Here is an 18591-nt window from a genome sequence, read left to right on the forward strand (position 1 = left end):
TTGTCTTAGGGCAGGGGTAGGACCGCACCGAGCCAAAGGGACGGGTCTCCACCTCCCTCCCCTCCAATTCTTAACCCTGGATGTGCGCACGCACACCCTTCTCCTGGGATGGGGTAGGAGGCTATTGCGAATGGGGCTCCTAAACATAGTCCTCGGCCCCAGATTGTAAGTTCGAAGCCACCACCCATGATCAGCTCGTAAGAGCCGTGACTTGGGAAACCGCATCCTTCTTTGGTTACCTTTTCCCAGACAGTATTCCAATTTCCAAACGTGGAAGAGGCTGGTGTGTGTGTGTGTGTGTATCACTGTGTGTATGTGCGCGCGCGTGTGTATGGGGGGGGTGGTGTATTAATGGGTAATCTTATAAATGGCAACGAGAAGACTGAACTTAAAAGAAACTGGTCAATTGTAAAACAAACAGGAATAAACAACCCTTTAGATGTAATTTGTGGTTTATCTGGAGGTGGAGGTGGCGCTGAAGAGGAACCCCCACCCTCCAATATTTTTTTCCTTTGCTGCGCCTCCACCCCCAGCATTTGGAGCGGCGGAGAAGCGGCTCCGGAGTGATTAATCCGGGGATAATTCACCCCCCCTCCGCCCCCCGGCGCGAACCCCGCGAAGCGGGATTGGAGCGAGTCATTTCCGAGAGCGCAGCGCGCCTCTCCCCGGCCGGGCGGACACTTGGTTCATTCCAGCCGCAGAAGCTCAGGGCTCCCGCGTACCGGGATTTTTTTCCGAGCAGAAAAAAGCTCCAGAGCTCTCCTGACCTCCTTTCTCCTCGGCGGCGAGCGGAGCCTCTCCCTCGGCGCTGCCGGCCGCGCCATGCCGCGCTCGCTGGGACGGGAGCAGGGGCGCTGCGGCCGCCCCGCGGGGAGGGCTCGCGGCGGAGCCGGGATTTCGGCGCTCGTGCCGGGCGCGGGGAGCCGCTGGGGCCGCCCGCCGCCGCCGCCAACGCCGCCGCCGCTGCTGCTGCTGCTGGGCTGGGGGCTGCTCGGCGCCTCGGCCGCCGCGGGTAAGTCCGGCCGCGCCGGGGAGACGCGGCGGCCGCGCGCCCCACCCGAGCCCCGTGCCCACCCCTCCCCGACACGGTCCCTGTCCCTTCCCCCGCTCTCCCCCTTAACCTTCCCCACTCCCAGTCGCCCACCCTCCTGCTCAGCCTCGCTTCAGTCGGCCCCCCATCCTCCCCCCCCACCCCCCCCCCCACCTTCAGCGGCGTCCTCACCTCCACCGTCACCCTCACTGCTACCCCCAACCCCAGCCGCAACTTGGCCGGATCCCGCCGGCGCGGGGGCCTGGGAGACCGACATCCCCGCCAGGGGTTGAGGGGCACCCGGACCGTGGCTTCAGTTGCTCCAACCTCCCAGCCCCCCAAGGTGCCAGGCTTTTCCCCGATAAACTTTCCTGGAGCCCTCCCCCCACCGCCGCCTCCCGATTCCGGTTGGCACACTGGTCCTGGGGGCTGGAGACGAATGGCGTGCCCCCTCCGCGTTTCCGCGTTTGCGGGGTCTGCCCTTCCTGCCCCCGCCCATTTTCTGGTGAATGAAGCCCGCGCCCCAGCCGGAGCCGCCTCGAGACTGCGGCCACCACCTCCTCCCCAAGTGTCCCCCTCCCCCGGCGCTCGGGGCTAGAAGGGGGGAATCAGGTGGGCGCGCGCCCAGGGCCGGGGTCCCGCGCACGCCTTGCGGGAGGGCTCAGGTTGGGGGCTGGAGGGTGCTGAGCCACGGGGAGGCGGGGGCGGCGGTTGTGCCCGGGGGCGGGGGAGGGAGTGTCGCCGTCAGGTTCCGCGCCGCCACATTCCCCTCGGTTCCCACTCCGCGCCAAAGTGCCCTTTCCCGCGCCCTGCTGCAGCCGAGCGCCGGGGCTGCGGCTGCGGCGGCGCGGGCGGCGGGACCTGCTCCCTGCGACCGAGTCAGGGAGGGGGGCAGACCCGGCGGGTGCGGCGAGTCCCGGAACTTCGCGGGTGTTTGGCTGCAGCTGGCGTATTGGGGAAGGCACGCGGACCTTGGGAGAACCCAGTCTCCAGTGGGGAATCACTGGCCCCGACTGGTGCCCTTCCACTTTATCTCCTGCACCCCTCTGACGCTCAGCTCTAGCCACAGCCTAGAAAGTTCCGCGTGCCCGGGTGGGGACGGGTCCAACGGGCGATGCCTGGGGCCGCATTTTCATTTAGCCCAGAGGCTGACACTCACTGGGGGAGAAAACCGGTAACACCTGCTGCCTAGGCCTGGACTAGGAACACCTCCGGCCTGGATCCGTGCTGTTTTTGTTTTTGTTTGTTTTCTTGTTTTTTTTGGTGTTTTTTTTTTTCTTTTTTCTTTTAAACCACCGATTGAACCTCTGAAGGCTTGGCCTCCGCCACTCCAGCATCTCAAGTGCTCCCTTCTTAGAAAATGCGCCCCTTCACGAGAGAGCTTTCCGCCCCGCTCTGGGCTCCAATATCCAGTGAACCCGTACCTGCAGACAGTCACCACCTCCTTAGCCGGGAATGTTCCGGTTGCTGGTCTGGGAAGGCGCCCCAAGCTAGCCTCAGCTTTCCCATCCCGACTTGACAGGACTTTCTGGGTTCTCCTAAGAGTCATAGCTGCCGACACCCAGAGAGGGGCGCCCGCGGTGCGCTCGCCTAGGAGCTCAGGCCTCGCGCACACCCACACCCACTGGGTGGCTGCGCTGTTCACCGCGACACTGCTGGTCACCCAGACTTGCCACATGGGCGGTGGGGGAACCGCTGCTATGGACTGTCAGGCCTCTCCGACGTTTGTCCAGGTGGGGCCCTTGCTCTGGTTCAACAGACTTAGACTGCTCCTGATGTGATGTAACTGTTTTTCTAGCTAGATTTGTCCCTGCCCCTTGGGGATGTCATGTCCCTGGGGAAAGAAAAGGGCCGACTCACAGGAGCTTGCACACTGCTGGGGGATGCTGCAATCTTGCCTTGTAGAGATCCATTGGATTCCAGCTCTGTGGTCAGTAGAGCAGTGGTGGTGGTGGTGAATTGCTCGGGGGAGGGGGCATTCGTTCTCTGGCGGGCACTCTGACTTACGGTGCTTCCAGTGCATTTTTTTTTTAAAGCCTTTCCCGCATTTTGATGTGCTTTTTGGCCTTGCAAGCAGCAGAGATTTGGAAATGGACTTGGTGACAGATGATCGCAGAGTTTGGCACTTTAGAGAGGGAAGCACATTCATTTTGTGTTCTCTTCACTCTGTTGACTTTAAAAGATGCTCAGGACTGAGCTGTCTCCCTTCCTTGGACCAGGGAGGACTGAATAAAATGAATATAAGGATTTGAAAAGGGGGAGCCTCCTCACCCACCTTTCTTTAGACCTCAACCGCTTCCATGTGGGCCCTGCCTCACACTACGCACCCCCCCCCGCCCCCACTGCAGCCTCCATAGAAACCTCTCATCAACCTCTCTTAACTGTGGGTCAGTCTGTCTCCCTTCTTCTGTTTCCCCTTGGCCTGTGAACAGCTTAATCTTTAATAGAAAACAAGCTAACCAGATTTCTCAGCCTTAGTGACCTTCTGTCTACCATCCCATCTCTTTGCCTTTATGAGTGTCTTCAAAGGGGTCTTCAACTCACTTTCTTTGCTACCTCTCACTCACTGCAGGCTGCCTTTTGTCCCTAGGATAGGAACTCTCTAGGAAGGATCACCGATGCCCATCCTAATTATCAAATCCATCCTGCTTACTCTGTGTTTATTTTCCTTTACCTCTCTGTGACTTTGAACACTTTGGGTTACTCCTTTCAAAATTTCTCTTCCTTGGGTTTCTGGGCTACGGTGCTTTGCTGATTTCTCTCCTACCTCTTGGTTGTTCCTTCCCAGTCTCTGGTGGACTTCTTCCCCTCCTGTAAGTGTTTCCTGCAGTGTTCCGTTCCTTGTGTCTTTCTTCATTTCCTTGCACCACTTTGTGGGTGAGCTTACCAGGGCCCATCCCTTCCACTACCACAGTGAAGCTTCCAGACATGTCTCCTGCCAAGACACCTCTGATATATCTATTGGCTTCCTAGTCCATCGAAACTCTGGGTCTAGACAGCCCATATATCCGACTGACTCTTGGATAACTTCACCTAGATGTTCCCCTTCCAAAGCAAGCTCATTACTTCCTTTCCTGAGCCTCCAGTATTCCACGTGTAGGCTGGTAGCACCCGCAGCCTTCCACTTACCCAGCCCAGAAACCTTAGAGTCATTTTCAATGCCTCCCCTACCAGGTGGCCATCTAGTGCCGACCCTCAATTGCTCTTAACCTAGCTACTTTTCTCTGGATTCAGAGGCTCTGAGCATTGACAAGGCTGTCGTGCCTCCCATGTGCTTACTAAGTAACTCAAAATAAAAGCCATATTGAACTGGAAGTATAAGGAATTCCTACGAACTTCTGATTTTTCCCATGCTGACCTCTTCATTGCTTAAAAAACAAAAATCAAATACCAAATTATTAAAAAAAAATTCTCCCTGCTTTGCTTGTTCCCTAAGTGCTTGTTTCCAGAGGTTTCTTGCATACTGGGACATTGATCATACCCAGTGTTTGATTATAGTACGAATTGAATTGTATTCAAAGTATTTATTTGTTTGTCTCCTGTATTAAACTATGAGCTTCCTGAAGGCAGGAACAGTACTTTATTTCTCTTGATATCACCAGCACTCAGCTCAGGACCTAGCATAGAATTGGAGCCTGATAGATGGTTGTTAAATCAGTGGATGGTTTTTAAATATTTTTTTTTTCTTGGACAGTTTTTTAAGGACTGATAAGGCTAAATCAAGAGTTTTAGAGGGCAAGACAGCCAGAGGTGATGAAGATGCCCTGGTCCCCCGTTGCTCTCCCTCTAGAACAAAATATCACAGATTGGTAGATCATTCCTTAGATTTCAGAATCGATGCAACAATCCTTTAGATATAACTGTCCCCACACCCCCAAGGAAAGGTCTTGAACCACTCAGTCACCAGAGTATGGATTTGAATTTCCATTTGCAATTGAGCAGCAAGTTTATGGTTTTGAAAAAAGAAGCTGAGCATAGCAGATGATGTTGACCATATCTCCAGCTGGCGAGAACATGGCTTTGTTGAAGGTGAGCCTGGAATCATGTGCAAGGGGACTAGAGAACCAGATTTTCAGGCTCTTAGATTGCAGGGTGTGGGTTTGTCCAGAAGAGTCCAGCGGGTGTCTTCGGCAGCATCACCTTGACCTGCCTCTGCTTCATCATCATTTTCAGGCCAGCAGGTAATCTGATTGCCCAGCAGAGCCAGATGTTCCTTGTGGGAGAACTGGTTGATCTTCAGACCTCTCCAAGCTCACATTCTCCACTTGGAAAAGGGGCAAGTCATTCCTGCATTGTGGAAAGGACTAGAAATCCGAAATGCACCAGATGCACTGCATAACCTAGCTCGTCCAGTGTGCCCATTTAGTGGAAGCCAGGGCTGGAGCGGTAACCCTGAGGACAAAGGACTCAGCTGAGAAGCCTGTGATCCCTCACTGTGGCCTGCGCCTCCCCCCACCACAGCTACCCCCTAGGTATCCAAGGGAGTAACACGAATAGCTGGTGGTCACTGAGTCTTCATCATGTGCTGGTACCATCTCAAGCACTTGCTTGTATTAACTCAACCATCACAGCAATGTGGTCAGGCTGGCAATATTATTATCCCCATTTTGTAGGTGGAGAAATAGGTTCAGAGAGGATATGTAACTTAACCACATAACAAGTCAATGGCCAAGCCAGGGCTTAAAGCCAGTTTGTCCAACTCTGAATATCTTACTCACAACCCCACTGTTGTTCAACTTCTAAAGGGGCCCAGCTGGCGCTATGCCCCCGGGGATCCTTCTGCCCAGGCTGCGTGCCTCTGCCCTGCTCTTCCCCCTGGGCTGCCCCCACCCCGAGTTATGCTGTGCTGCTGTTGGCACTCACGGCCTGGACCCCAGACTTCCAGCCCCTCATGCGGCCCTGGTCCATGCATCTCCACCATAGTTCCTGTGACTGCAAAGATGTCACCTTGGTCTGCTAGTCCCAAACACCCATCTTGATTGAACTCTGCCATGAACTCTCACAATCCCCAAGCTCCCTGTTGTAAAACTCATCAGAACATATTGTTCTGTTTAGCGAGGTAATACCTGTTTGTATCCCCTGAAGGTCTGTGAACTCGGGCAGGGCAGTGTAGACCAGACCACAGATACTCAATAAGCACCTGTTGAGAAGATCAGAGGCAGGTTCCCTGGAACCCAAGGCTTCCTGACCCTCAGACTGCCTTCTTGGACATTCCCAAGGCAAAGGATTTATGGGAGTGGGAAGGGGTGAAGACGCATCCCCTAGGTGGGAGGCAGCCCCAGCCCTTCCCTGTCTTACTGATAGCAGCTGCACTTCAGTGAGTCCGGCATTTGTCTTAGACATTACTATTCAATTCGCATAACAATCCAGGCACTTTATCAGATTTGAAGAGACAAAGGCTCACAAATTAAGCAGTTTGGCTAAGATTCTGGAGCAGATAGGTAAAGGAGATAGGATCAACCCTCAGGGCTACCTGACTCCAGGGGCCACTCTCCTAATTCCTGGAAAGCATTGTCACAGTGCGGGACTTGGTTAGTATTCAGTATGTGTTACTGATGCTGCCGCCACCGCCCACGGCCACGGCCACCACCACCACACTGGGGCTGCTGCTACTACTTTGTACACCGGCCTCTTAGAATCGTGAGGGGAAGGGTTCTAACACAGCACCCCTCTGAGGTACTGCTCTGTGCATCTGCAAGAGTCTTCCCTCCCCGTTCCTCCTGCTGAAAGTACACCTGGCACTTTCAGTGGGGTGGCCCACTTACCCAACCATCACTCCTCTTCCTGGAGGGGTAACAGGGAGGATCCCGTATCTCCCCCTAGAGGTTGGTTGATGTCACTGATACTGTCCTGGGGCCTTGCTCCTTGAGACCAGTATGGCCTCCAAACCCCTACTCTCTGTCAGAGGCATGATTTTCCACAACAGGGGACCATCTGGATGAACCTGAAAATGGAGGATTATTTCAGGGTCCTCTGCCTCACAGAGACACTGTCTTAGGATTCACTGGCTTTGAACACAACTTGACTCTCCCTTGGACCCACAGAAAGAAAGCAAAGGGTGGCCTATGCAATGTGGGGTTTTCTCAACCTGAAAATGATGGTGTGGTTCTTAGAACTTTTTCCTGGCTCTTGTAAGGTAAGAGAGACAAGGGAGACTCATATTTATTTTCTTTCTTTCTGGACTCTTTTTTTTTTTTTAATTTTTTTTTAACATTTATTTATTTTTGAGACAGAGAGAGATAGAGCATGAATGGGGGAGGGGCAGAGAGAGAGGGAGACACAGAATCGGAAGCAGGCTCCAGGCTCTGAGCCATCAGCCCAGAGCCTGACGCGGGGCTCGAACTCACGGACCGCGAGATCGTGACCTGAGCTGAAGTTGGATGCTCAACCGACTGAGCCACCCAGGCGCCCCGGGACTCTTCTCTTTTTTTTTTTTTTTTTTAAGTTTATTTATTTATTTTGAGAGAGAGAGTGTGTGTGCTTGTGTGTACATGCCTATGGGGGAGGGGCAGAGAGAGAGAGAGAGAGAGAGAGAGAATCCCAGGCAGTCTCTGCACCCAATGTGGGGCTGGAATTCATGAACCATGAGATCATGATCTGAGCTGAAGTCAGATGCTTAACCAACTAAGCCACCCAGGTGCCCTATTTTCTTTCTGGACTCTTGAGAGTTCAGTTCCCTGGACTATCTTTCCATACCTTTCTTTTAAAGATGAGATTCTGTATCTTTTTTCTCCTCTCCCACTCAGATACACACTCAACTGTTAGATGTTTGGGGGAGGGTGAGACCCTTTGGCTTTCTCACGTAGCTTCATGTAACACAAAGAATGGTCATGCCTCTGTATACAATCACAAACAAGAGCCTTGGCAAAGCAGTGTATGGGAGGGGAGGGAATGGAATGGAATACCATACTTTGGGATTGGAGGAATAAAATAATTTGAGATAGACTGAGATCATATAGGAAGGAATGAGTTGGGGTAGGATCAAGAATGCTGGGGAGGTTTTGGGAATGGGATGGATAGGATGTATTGGGGTGGATTGGGATGGATGGTGGAATGGAAGGGAATAGGGTTGAGTGAAATACAATGGTTTGAGGTGGGTTTGAGAGGGTTAGATTGAGAGTGTTCAGGGGATTGACTGGTAGGATGGGGTGGGTGGGGTAGAATGGGTTAGAATGAATTGGGGTGGAATGGGATAGGATGGGAGGGGTGGTATTGGTTGTGGTGGAATGGGACAATTGGGATATGGTAGAGTGGAGGTGAATGTGTCCTGGTGGGATGGGGTGGGACGGGGGTGCGTCAGGATGTATTGGGACAGCTTGAGTTAGGTGAATGGGATGGGCTACTGGGACATGTGGGGTGGGCACTATAAGGAAACGGAAATGAGCGAGGGCACCAAAAACTACCTGCTTCACATTATTGTAGCATCTCCTTCTTCCTCCCCAGAGCTCCTCAGGTTTTTATTTACCTGAATTGTGAAATCCCAGCAGATAGAAAATCCCCATCAGCCCTTGCTTCCAGTCTTTTTTTTTTTTTTTTAATTTTTTTTTTCAACGTTTATTTATTTTTGGGACAGAGAGAGACAGAGCATGAATGGGGGAGGGGCAGAGAGAGAGGGAGACACAGAACCGGAAACAGGCTCCAGGCTCTAAGCCATCAGCCCAGAGCCCGACGCGGGGCTCGAACTCACGGACCGCGAGATCGTGACCTGGCTGAAGTCGGGCGCTTAACCGACTGCGCCACCCAGGCGCCCCATTCCAGTCTTGCATGGATTCTAAAATGCTGGAGGCGCCGATCTCCTGCTATCAGAGGTCACTCTTCAGGGAGAAATTGGGAGTCCTCTGTGGCCATCACCACGAACCCTATCAGAGAAATATGCCAGGCACATGCCAGGAGCCCCCGTGCAGCCTAGCACCAAAGAAGGCACTGTGTCCTCCCTAAAGCTAGGGAGTGGGGTGACTCTTCCCACAAAAAGCAATTTCCTCCGTGGTATAGGGGTTCACCTCAGTAGTACTCCTTTTTTTGGAGCGTCTCCCCATTGGAAACTGCCTTTTACTTTCTACCTATTTGTTTCTGTACAATGTCAGAACATTTTAAATGGAATTGGTTTCTCCGAGGATGTCCATCTTATCCTTGAAAATCATCATCATAAGGAACTTTTATGATGCTAGAAATAATGTATATGTGGTTACATTACTGATAGCACCAAGACGACTCTTAGAAACTTATTTGAAAATCTCCCATGTGGTCTAGAGCAGAAAACAAGGGCTCCTGTTGCGGCACAAATAGCCTTCCTCTCTGCCAATGTCCAATTTATACTCAATTAAGTGCAATTATCATCCAGAAACCTCAAAAAAAAAATGATGTGGCCATCTTCTGGGTTTTCAAATCAGAGGTAGACTAAGTTCCATTATTAAGTAGCTACATCTGTGTATTGAATGGCAGTGAGCAAGTGCGATGGTGTTAAGCTTGAAGGGAGAAAGCAGAGAGTTTGAAATGTAGATCATTTGAGATACAAGTCCGTGTTAGGGAATGCACGGGTGGTTTGTGTGGCTTCTTCTAGGATGAGCAGGCGTGGTCGGGTTGACTCAGCCCTGGGAGGTTTGCCTGCTCGTTGCCTGACTGTCCACTCTCAGCCTGGGTCTCGCCTACCACTTACTGACCCTCACTGTGTCCTCCCTCACTGTTTCCTGAGTGGGGGCTGAGTATGGAGAGAGGCCGAGAGATTGAGTGAGACTTGGTGAGGGTGTGTGGGCTTCTGGCACGTTCCTTGGCAATAAGAGGAGGTGAGAGTGTAATGATTCATTTTCAATCCACGTTAAAAAGTTCCTAGCATGAAAACAGCCACCTCCGGGATGGCATCCTCTCATCCGAGGGACCTGTGTGGCCCTGCCCTTCTGCCCCTCTGTCCCTGGTAGGCCTGGAAGGGCTGACCCACAGCAGATCCACCGCTGGGAGGAAGATAGTCTCATGTGCTTGATATATGTCTAGAAATTTGGCTTGAGGGTCAGGAAACTAGTATTCCAGTCTCGGTCGTGCCTCTCTAACTTATGCAACCATGATTTCATCTTTGTGGGCCTCTATTTCCTTGCCTATAAAATGGGGATAATATTACTCACTGTGTCTCTGTAATGCTGGACTTGGAAGCTCTTTAATGAACAAAACAAATAGGACCCGGAGATACTAGAATGGGCCATGAGTCTAAGCCCCATCCAGTGGGAGGTCCTGCCCAGTGGCCAGGCTGGCTTGGCTTCCCAGGGATGCAGACCTTCCGGGTACAGGGGTAGTGAGTGAGGAAGGGTGGGCTTGCTGAGCTTCCTGGCCCTGGTCCATTCTTACCCTCCGATGGACTGTGTGGCTGCTCAGGAAAACTTGGAAGGGAGGGGATAAGCAGTTACCACCCCCATCCCATCAGACATATGGTGCAGCCTTCTCTCTACCCACCCACCAGCCCTGGGGCAGCATCGCTGTGCGTTCAGTCTGGGAGAGGTTGATAGCCCAGGCTTCTTCTTCACTAACACATCCATCCAGAGGACACGCTCTTCATTGAGGCCTTTTAACTGTAGCAAGATGAAAGTTCCAAGATCTTATATTCCAAGACCACTGGGACTCACATCTCCTTTGACAGTTTGCTCCCAGAAACATGGAAAGAGGAAAATGTTACAGAGGTAGTTTTCCTGAGTCACATGGAAGACACAGGTGCTTTTTGTTTTGTGCCTGTTTGTTTGTTTGTTTTGAGCTCAGGTACCTGACATTGAATTAATCCCACCTTCAGACCATGACACTTTATGATCACCTGTCTGTGCAAGGCTCCTCTCTTGTTTTATTTAAAATTTTTCCTTTCTTTATCCTCAATCCCAAGGCATTGCTGCCTTCCTTTATCTGTACCCACCCTGACATATTTGACAGATATCTTGAAATATGCATAGATCCTTACAATGTATGTAAGGTTGTTTAGTGTGTTATAGGTATTTTTAATTTACATAGGTGATCTTGAACTATACATTTCTTGCAGTTTCTTACTTTACTCAGCACTGTATTTTAAAGATCTAGCCCTGGGGCACCTGACTGGCTCAGTCAGTTGTGTCTGACTCTTGATACTGGTTCAGATCATGATTCCAGGGTTGTGGGATCAAGCCCCACATCGGGCTCTGCACTAAGCATGAAGCCTGATTAAGATTTTTTCTCTCTCTCCCTTTACCCCTCCCCAATTCACACATGCACTCTCTCTCAAATAAATGAATAAATAAAAGATCTAGCCCTGCTCCTGTGTTTGTCTGGTTTGTGGTTTCTAACTGCTGTGTTGCATTATGAGCTGTGTTTCCATCACATTCTGTATATCCATCCCCCCAGGAGAGACCCTGGCTTGGCTGTAACTCCTGGCCACACATGAAACTCTGAAGAACATCCTCATTTATGCTCTCTTGGGACCCTGTGTGAGACTAAGTCTGGGCTATATAAAGGGACAATTGGGATCCTTGAGTTAATATGTTTATTTTCTATGCTGTGCCATAATGTTTTCCAGAAAGGCTGAACCAGGACCCATTTGACCCAGAGTGGACAACAGTTTCTGTCCCCCCATGTCATCACCAATACCTGCTCTTGTCCACCTTTCTAATGTGTGCCATCCTGATGAGTTTAAAATGCCATCTCATCGTTTTAATTTGCATTTCTCTCATTGCTAGTAAGTTTGAGTATCTCTTATATGCTTAGTGGTTTGAGTTTCTTTTTGCAAATTGTCTATTCATCGTCTTTGCCTGCGTTTAAATTGGACTTCCTGTCTTAATTTAGAAAAATTTTTGGTTGATTTGTAGAAGTTCTTTCTATATTCCAGATATTATCCTTGGTTAGTTTCAGAGGTTACAAATCATTTCTCCCAATCTTTCATCTGTCTGTTTGGTTTAGCATTTTTCTTTGGACAGGGATGCTTCATGTTGATGTGGCCAGACCTATCAGTGTTTTGTAAAGGGCAGAAGTTGAGACATGTGAGGACATCTGGGTCTACCCTCTTGTAGGACTGGCTCTCTGTTCAGAGGGTTTTGAGGATTTCCAGAACCTTCCTATCCACACTGGGCTCCCAATTCCTGTGAAAGGTCTCTCTTCTGGCTCAAGGCCCTGTGTTTTCTGAAGATGCCAGCTAAAGGAGAAATTTGTTACCTAATGGGTGCCCCGCTTAGAGAATGGGAGGGATTACTTAGTCTTTCAGCAAGGCATTTACTGTGGGTCTGTGCTGTGCCCGACTCTCAGATGCCCTGGGGACATAGACAAGTTTCCTAGCTGCTTTACTCACAATTGCCCAAAGGTGGAAGCCACCCAAGTGTCCATCAGCGGATGAATGGATAAGCCAAGTGTGGTGTATACACGGGCACAGGGGAATATTACATAACCTTAAAAAGGGAGGAAATTCTGACGCATGTTACAACATGGATGGCCCTTGAAGACATTATGCTAAGTGAAATAAGCCAGTCACAAAAGGACCAATAACATATGATTCTACTTAGATGAGCTATCTGGAGTAGTCAAATCCATAGAGACAGAAAAGTGGAATGGGGGTTGCTGGCTCAGGGGAGAGGGGAGGGGAGAGTTAGTGTTTAGTGGGTACAGAGTTTTAGTTTTGCAAGATGAGAAGAGTTCTGGAGTGGTGATGGTTGCACGACAGTGTGAATGTAGTTAACCAGCTGAACTGTATTCCTAAATGTGGTTAATGTGATAACTTTTACATTACATATATTTTGCCACAATTAGAAAAAAGGAGGGGTAACTGACTTTCCAGACTTTAGGGGACGAGGAAGGCTCCTAGAGCAAGCAGCGTTCTAGCAGTGGGGAGTCTGGAGGGTTCGAGCTGGGGTGTGACCCGTTTGGTTGGCTGGGTGGGCTGGCACAGGCCTCTGAAGGAAGGAGGAGTTGGGGAGAGAAGGCAGGGAGGGGGTAAAGGAATCCTCTTTTTTCTGCGTCCCCCCCCACCCCATTGCCTGCCTTTCCAGAGGGAGTAAACATGTGACAGCACTGTCAGGAGTCCAGGAACCCGGCTCCATAAATCGTGGACCGTAAATTGCGGGGCTCTTAATCCTGCCACCGTGAGAACATCACCAAACTTTCCGCCAGAAGGAATAAAAACAGGAAATCTCCTTACTTGGGCCTGACTCAGCAGACCGTCTGGAGGGGAGACCCTCAGAGCCCCTCCGTATCCAGTCACACGTGCCCCTCCCCACTTCCATCATTCCACCTGCTTGCCGCTCTCTTCCTCCTCAGCCCATCTCCGTCCCCTTTCCTTTTCCCTCCCTCCTTTTCCTCAGTCCTGTGACCTCCCTGGCACTGTTGTCATCTTCTTCTCACCCCTGTCTTCACCTCCAGTTGGGCCCTCTTCCTGACCTTTGACCTTGTTGTCTCCACCTGACCCCCACCCCCACCTGACCTGGGACCCTCCCTGTCCATGGCCTTTCCTTTAGCCAGGCTCTGGCCCAGCAGCTCTGTCAACAAGGAGGATTTTTAAGGCCCTTGGCCACTGCCATCTGCTTAGGGACAGTGGGCTGCTTGCTGTGGCCCTGGGCTGGGGGTCATGCCTACAAATACCATTTCAAAGCCAGTACCTTCCCCTAAGGACAGTTATAAGCTCCCAGAGGCTCAGGGAGGTCTAAGAGAACAGAGGGGAGGAGGTGGCAGGCCGGGCCTCCCCCAGAGAGCAAGCAGGCTCCCCAGGGGTGAGCTTTGGTCCCTTGGATGCTGAGGATGTGGGGTAGGAGGTGCTGGACAGGGAGTGGCTTGGACAAAGGCTGCAAACTGCAGGCAGCTTCTGGGGCGCGTGGTTTGCCTTCCCCACCAGCCGCACCGCTGCCTCTGTCCTGGAAGCTGGAAGCTGTCCGTTAGGGAACACTCAGGCCCCTGGCTGCGAGCTGCACTTTCCTCTTCTTAAACCCGGTGCTCCCAAGAAGTCAGTCATTTTGCGGATGAGGAAATGGGAATCGAAGGAGATGAAGTTACTAGCCCCAGACCACACTGCGGGGCAGGGGAGAGGCCAGATTTAAAGCCGGTCTGATTCAGGCCCCTCAGGCACAACCATCACTGTAGCCCAGTTTCCAGTGACAAATGTAGAGTCCCAGGCCCTCCCCCTGGTCTTCTGAATCAGAGTATCTAGGAGCGGGGTGTGCAGTCTGTATCCCTAACGAGTTCCTCCTACTATTACTATTATGCATCCAGGGTCTGTCTGAGAGCCTCTCAGGCAAACAGCTCCCCAGGTCCCAAGGTGGAGCTCAAAGGACATAGGCCTTCAACCACCCACTCCGGCTCACCTAGCTATGACCCTGGTCTTGACCCCAGGATCCTGCAGTGGAAGCGAGCCCCGCTCCCCTCCCCCCGGCCTCGCCCTGGCCGAGGCAGGACCTGTGTCCAGAGGCTGCAGACCCCAGAGCTGACCAGATTTGCGCTGTCAGATTAGGTGGCTTCCTGAGGAGAAACCCCCAAGCTCTGCGGGCAGGCATTTACATTCCCAAACTGCTTGACCCACCCAACAAAGGGCCTGTTGGTGAGGGCTAGCCCGCCAGCTTGGAGCTCCTGAGTCCCAGAGCTCTTCCGCCAGGCCCTGATTTGCTAGGTGAGAAATCAGGGCACTCAGGGGAGTCTTATCCTCTACTTCCTCAGTGTACTAATTCCCATTATTCTAGAGTTAATACTCGTTGAAGAGCAGACACAAAGCACCGAAATGCCGTTTTTTCCTCGGGCCTTGTGGTGAGAGGCAGCTGGCATTTTAAGACAGAGGCGTTGCAGGCAGGCTAAGGCAGGGTCGGTCAGGCGGGGTCAGGGCGGGGTGAGGCTGGGGTCAGGGTGGGGTGAGGCTGGGGTCAGGGCTTGGTCAAGGCAGGCTTCTGGAGGATGCTCCCAGAGTGAGGCCAAGGAATTCAGGTTCCAGCCCTCTTACCTTCCTGGCTGGAGCAGGACCGGCCCCCAGGGGAGGGGCCCTGACCTAGCAGAGAGTCTGTCTTCCCTGTGTGGAGCCAGGGACTCCACAGGGAAATCGAGGCAAAGGGCCAGTAGCGCAAATAAGGATGCTAAGGCAGGAAGTATAAAGACCCTGGGAGGCCCAGAGATGGCATTCATTTGTGGGGTTGGGGCTATTAAATGAGTGCCCTGGGAGAAAAATATTCATGTTCAGATGAGTTTGGGAAACAGTAGGCCCTTGGGGTCCAAGGTGTGGCCCAAAGCCTTGCCAGGAAACTTCTTAGAAATTCACCACCCACCTGCTGAATCAGAATCGCACTTTAACAAGACCCCAGATGATTCCTGTGCCAGAGAGTCTAAGAAGCACTAGGGGACCCACTTTCTCAGCACAAACTTTGGAGTTAAGTCCAATACAACACAGATCCTGGCCCTAGTTCATTCTGGGCCTCAGTTGTTTCAGTAGCAGGATGAGGCAAACAGCCTGACCTTGCAATTTCGCCTATACAGGTCTGTGTTTGTGAGGGGCCTGGCTCTGAGCACACAGCTCTCCTGCCCCCTTGTCCATGTAAGTCCATGCCCCACTGACGGGTTTGGGTTCTTTTGTTCACGCCAACAGTGTCCCTGGCACCTGAGACAGTGCCTGGAGCATGGTAGACGGTCAGTCTGTGTTTGTTGAGTGAATGAAAGCATATTGAATGGTCGTCAGGGAAAGCTCAACACCTGGAAGAGACACAGTGAAGTTTTCCTTTCTGTTTCCTGTTGCTGCTCCAGATTATGGTAGATTCCCCAAGGTTGCTGAGAGGCTGGGGCAAGGGGGTGGTGGAAATTTCTGATACGGAGTAATGAGATAGCTGGTGTGTGTCAGCCTGTGTTGCAGGAAGATTCTGTTGTCCGTTGTTAGAACTAAATTATTTTGAGGAGTGTTAGCCATTAACACTTTGGTAAAAAATGAGTTGATCAGTCTGGAGAGGTTAGGGTCAGGTAGGGTGGTAAAGGACCCACTGTGTATCTGACACCACTCAGCATCCTCAGGCCTCAGACTGTGAACCTAGAAGTTAGTCTGGCCTAACCTTACTCTTCTTCTTCCTCTTGATCCAACCCTTGTTGGCCTCTTCCACTCAGTGCAGTCCCTGGGGTAGTCTGCCCCTGGCCTTGTGCTCCTCTGAACCACAGGCTCTGTCTGGAGACCATTTTCACTGCTGGGGCAGTCTTGCCCCTTGGCTATCCTGAACAACCTTGTTTCTTCCACCACACAAAAATGGAAACTGCGTGAACCTCGCCGCTGAATTGGGGCTGGGAAGTGCTACCCAGGAATATGGCACAGGTGTAATTGGCATCCCTCCTCCCCATGGGTCCATAAACACACTTTGTTTTCTTCTTAAAAGCACACTGAACAATGCCCCTTCCTTGACTCTGCACCCCTTTCGGCTGTCACCCCCTCTCCCTCTGTTCCTAGCCAGGCTCCCAGGAGGGTGCCTGTCATTTCTCAGTGCCCGTCATCTGCCTTCCACCCTCCCCACTCCAGGGGGAAGTGCTGCAGCCCAGGGCACCACGTGACTTCCTACTTCCCAAATCTAAGTGTCTCTCATGGCCTCTAGACCTTTCTCCAGTCTGGTACAGCCTGCTCTTGACTTTCTGTCTGTCCCTTCCCCTTACCATGATCTGACACTGATCATCACTCCCTCCCCACTTAAAGTTACGTTCATATCAGTGTCTCTAGGTTTTTGCCCTTAGCCCTCTTCTCTGTTGATTTGACATTTCCTTCCTTCCTGGGACTTAACACTGCTGTCCAAATACTGATGATCCCTGCATCCTACGTTTAGGTCTCCAGAACTCCAGATCCAACACCACGCACATGGGCCCAGCCCCCCCCCCAGCATGCCACAAACCAAATTCTCCCTTTCTTTTGTCACCCGTGTGACCCCACCCTAAGCCATCTCACCATCCCGTGCTCTTTTATGTCCTGACTCCAGGAGTTGCCACACTAGCCTTGAATCTTTGTAAAACTGAAAATCTGGGAATCATTCTTGAATTCTACCCCCCACCCACCGCCTCTCACTAATCAGATCTTGTGGATTCTGCCTCCCCCAGAGCTCCTGAGCCTTCCCACATCTTCTCTAGTGCTGCTGTGACCCGGGCCTCACCCTTTGCTCCCGGACACTTGGGACCCAGCACTCTGGCAATGGCGGTGGCGACGGTGTGGTCTACCCCATCCTTTCTCGCCTTCCTCCAATTGGTGATGTGCATTTTGGTCAGAGAGCAGCAGGGGAGGATTTACCCTCTGGGATAGAGGGGAGGGCACGGCAGAGATCAGTGGGGAGTGGCAGACACCGAAGCTGTTGGGATAAGCGCGAGCCTTGGAAGGAGTTCAGGCTGATATGTCAGTAACACCTGTCCCTAACACCCCCTCCCTTCTGGGGTTCAGATTGATGGGATATAAGGACAGAGAGTGCTAGTTGGATGGAAGGGAAAGGACTGATTCATTTATTAATAGCTGGGCAGGTGCCTGATACCTGTCAAAGCACAGGCTTTCAGGTACATCATGTTGAAGAATATGGCTCAGGGCCTGAGCCCAAGGGGTGCTTTCCATCTCCCACTCTGAGTGGAGTGTGAATCTTGGCAACCAAGCAAGCGCTCAGGAGCTTGTGCAGAGTTAGGGCTGGGACAGGGTCTAAGGACACACTCAGCATCCCCTTTCTTAAGCATGAGAATAATGGGCTTGGTCTCCCCACTGCTTTTATGTAGGACAGAGGGCATCTGGTGAAAACACTTTGCCTTTTAGTTCAATGGTTCTGCCCATTGGTAAAACATGGCCCAGCAAGGGGTGAGGAAGGAGCGGACAAGCAGCAAAACTGCCTTCGGAACCTTCCCTAGCATGGGGTAAAGGAGGCCTCCCTCTTCTGTGTGCTGAGGCTGCCACGGGGTGTGGGGGTGGGGCATGGGGGTGAAGCAAGGCTGCCAAATCTCTCTCCTTTCCTCAACACATCCCAACTTTGTTATGACTGGGGTTGCTGACTTCCTCCCAAGAAACTGGGGTTTCAAGGCACTGTTTCCACCAGACAAGCATTTATTAAGAGGGGATGGATTCTTTCCCCACTTTTATTCTTAAAAGACATACGGGGGCTCCTGGGTGGCGCAGTCGGTTGGGTGTCCGACTTCAGCCAGGTCACGATCTCGCAGTCCGTGAGTTCGAGCCCCGCGTCGGGCTCTGGGCTGAGGGCTCAGAGCCTGGAGCCTGTTTCCGATTCTGTGTCTCCCTCTCTCTCTGCCCCTCCCCGTTCATGCTCTGTCTCTCTCTGTCCCAAAAATAAATAAACATTGAAAAAAAAATTAAAAAAAAAAAAGACATACGTAACTGCCAGTTATTTTCTGGTCTGTTGGCACTGATCAGCTCTTTCCCAAATCCCCCCACCATGTCCAAGAGCTTACAGGGAGACTCTGCTAGGGGGCTGGAAAGTTCGCCCGAGTCCCCAGCTTCCTTCAGGTCTGCCCCCAGACTGAGGAGGGCAAAACCACATCCACGCTGGAAGCAGACATGCACCCCTTTCTACCTTCTAGCTCTCCTGTTCCAGAGCACGCCCCCCCCCCCCATATGTTGTTGAGGCCATGAGGCGTTCATTTTTCTAATG

At 51.9% G+C, this 18591-nt stretch overlaps 1 protein-coding gene across 1 annotated transcript in view; it reads left to right on the plus strand.

Moving 5' to 3' along the window:
* The first annotated feature begins 822 nt into the window (after positions 1-822).
* Positions 823-18591, plus strand: part of CSMD2 (CUB and Sushi multiple domains 2) — a 600117-nt gene continuing 582348 nt past the window's right edge. The window contains exon 1 of the mRNA XM_047083843.1: positions 823-1012. Coding sequence (XP_046939799.1) covers positions 823-1012 — 190 coding nt within the window. The remainder of the gene's footprint in view (positions 1013-18591) is intronic.

This window comes from Lynx rufus, unplaced genomic scaffold (genome assembly GCF_022079265.1).
Source record: "Lynx rufus isolate CCGP_SWC_20201006 ecotype Redwood Valley unplaced genomic scaffold, mLynRuf1.p SCAF_2, whole genome shotgun sequence".
NCBI classification, from domain to species: Eukaryota; Metazoa; Chordata; class Mammalia; order Carnivora; family Felidae; genus Lynx; species Lynx rufus.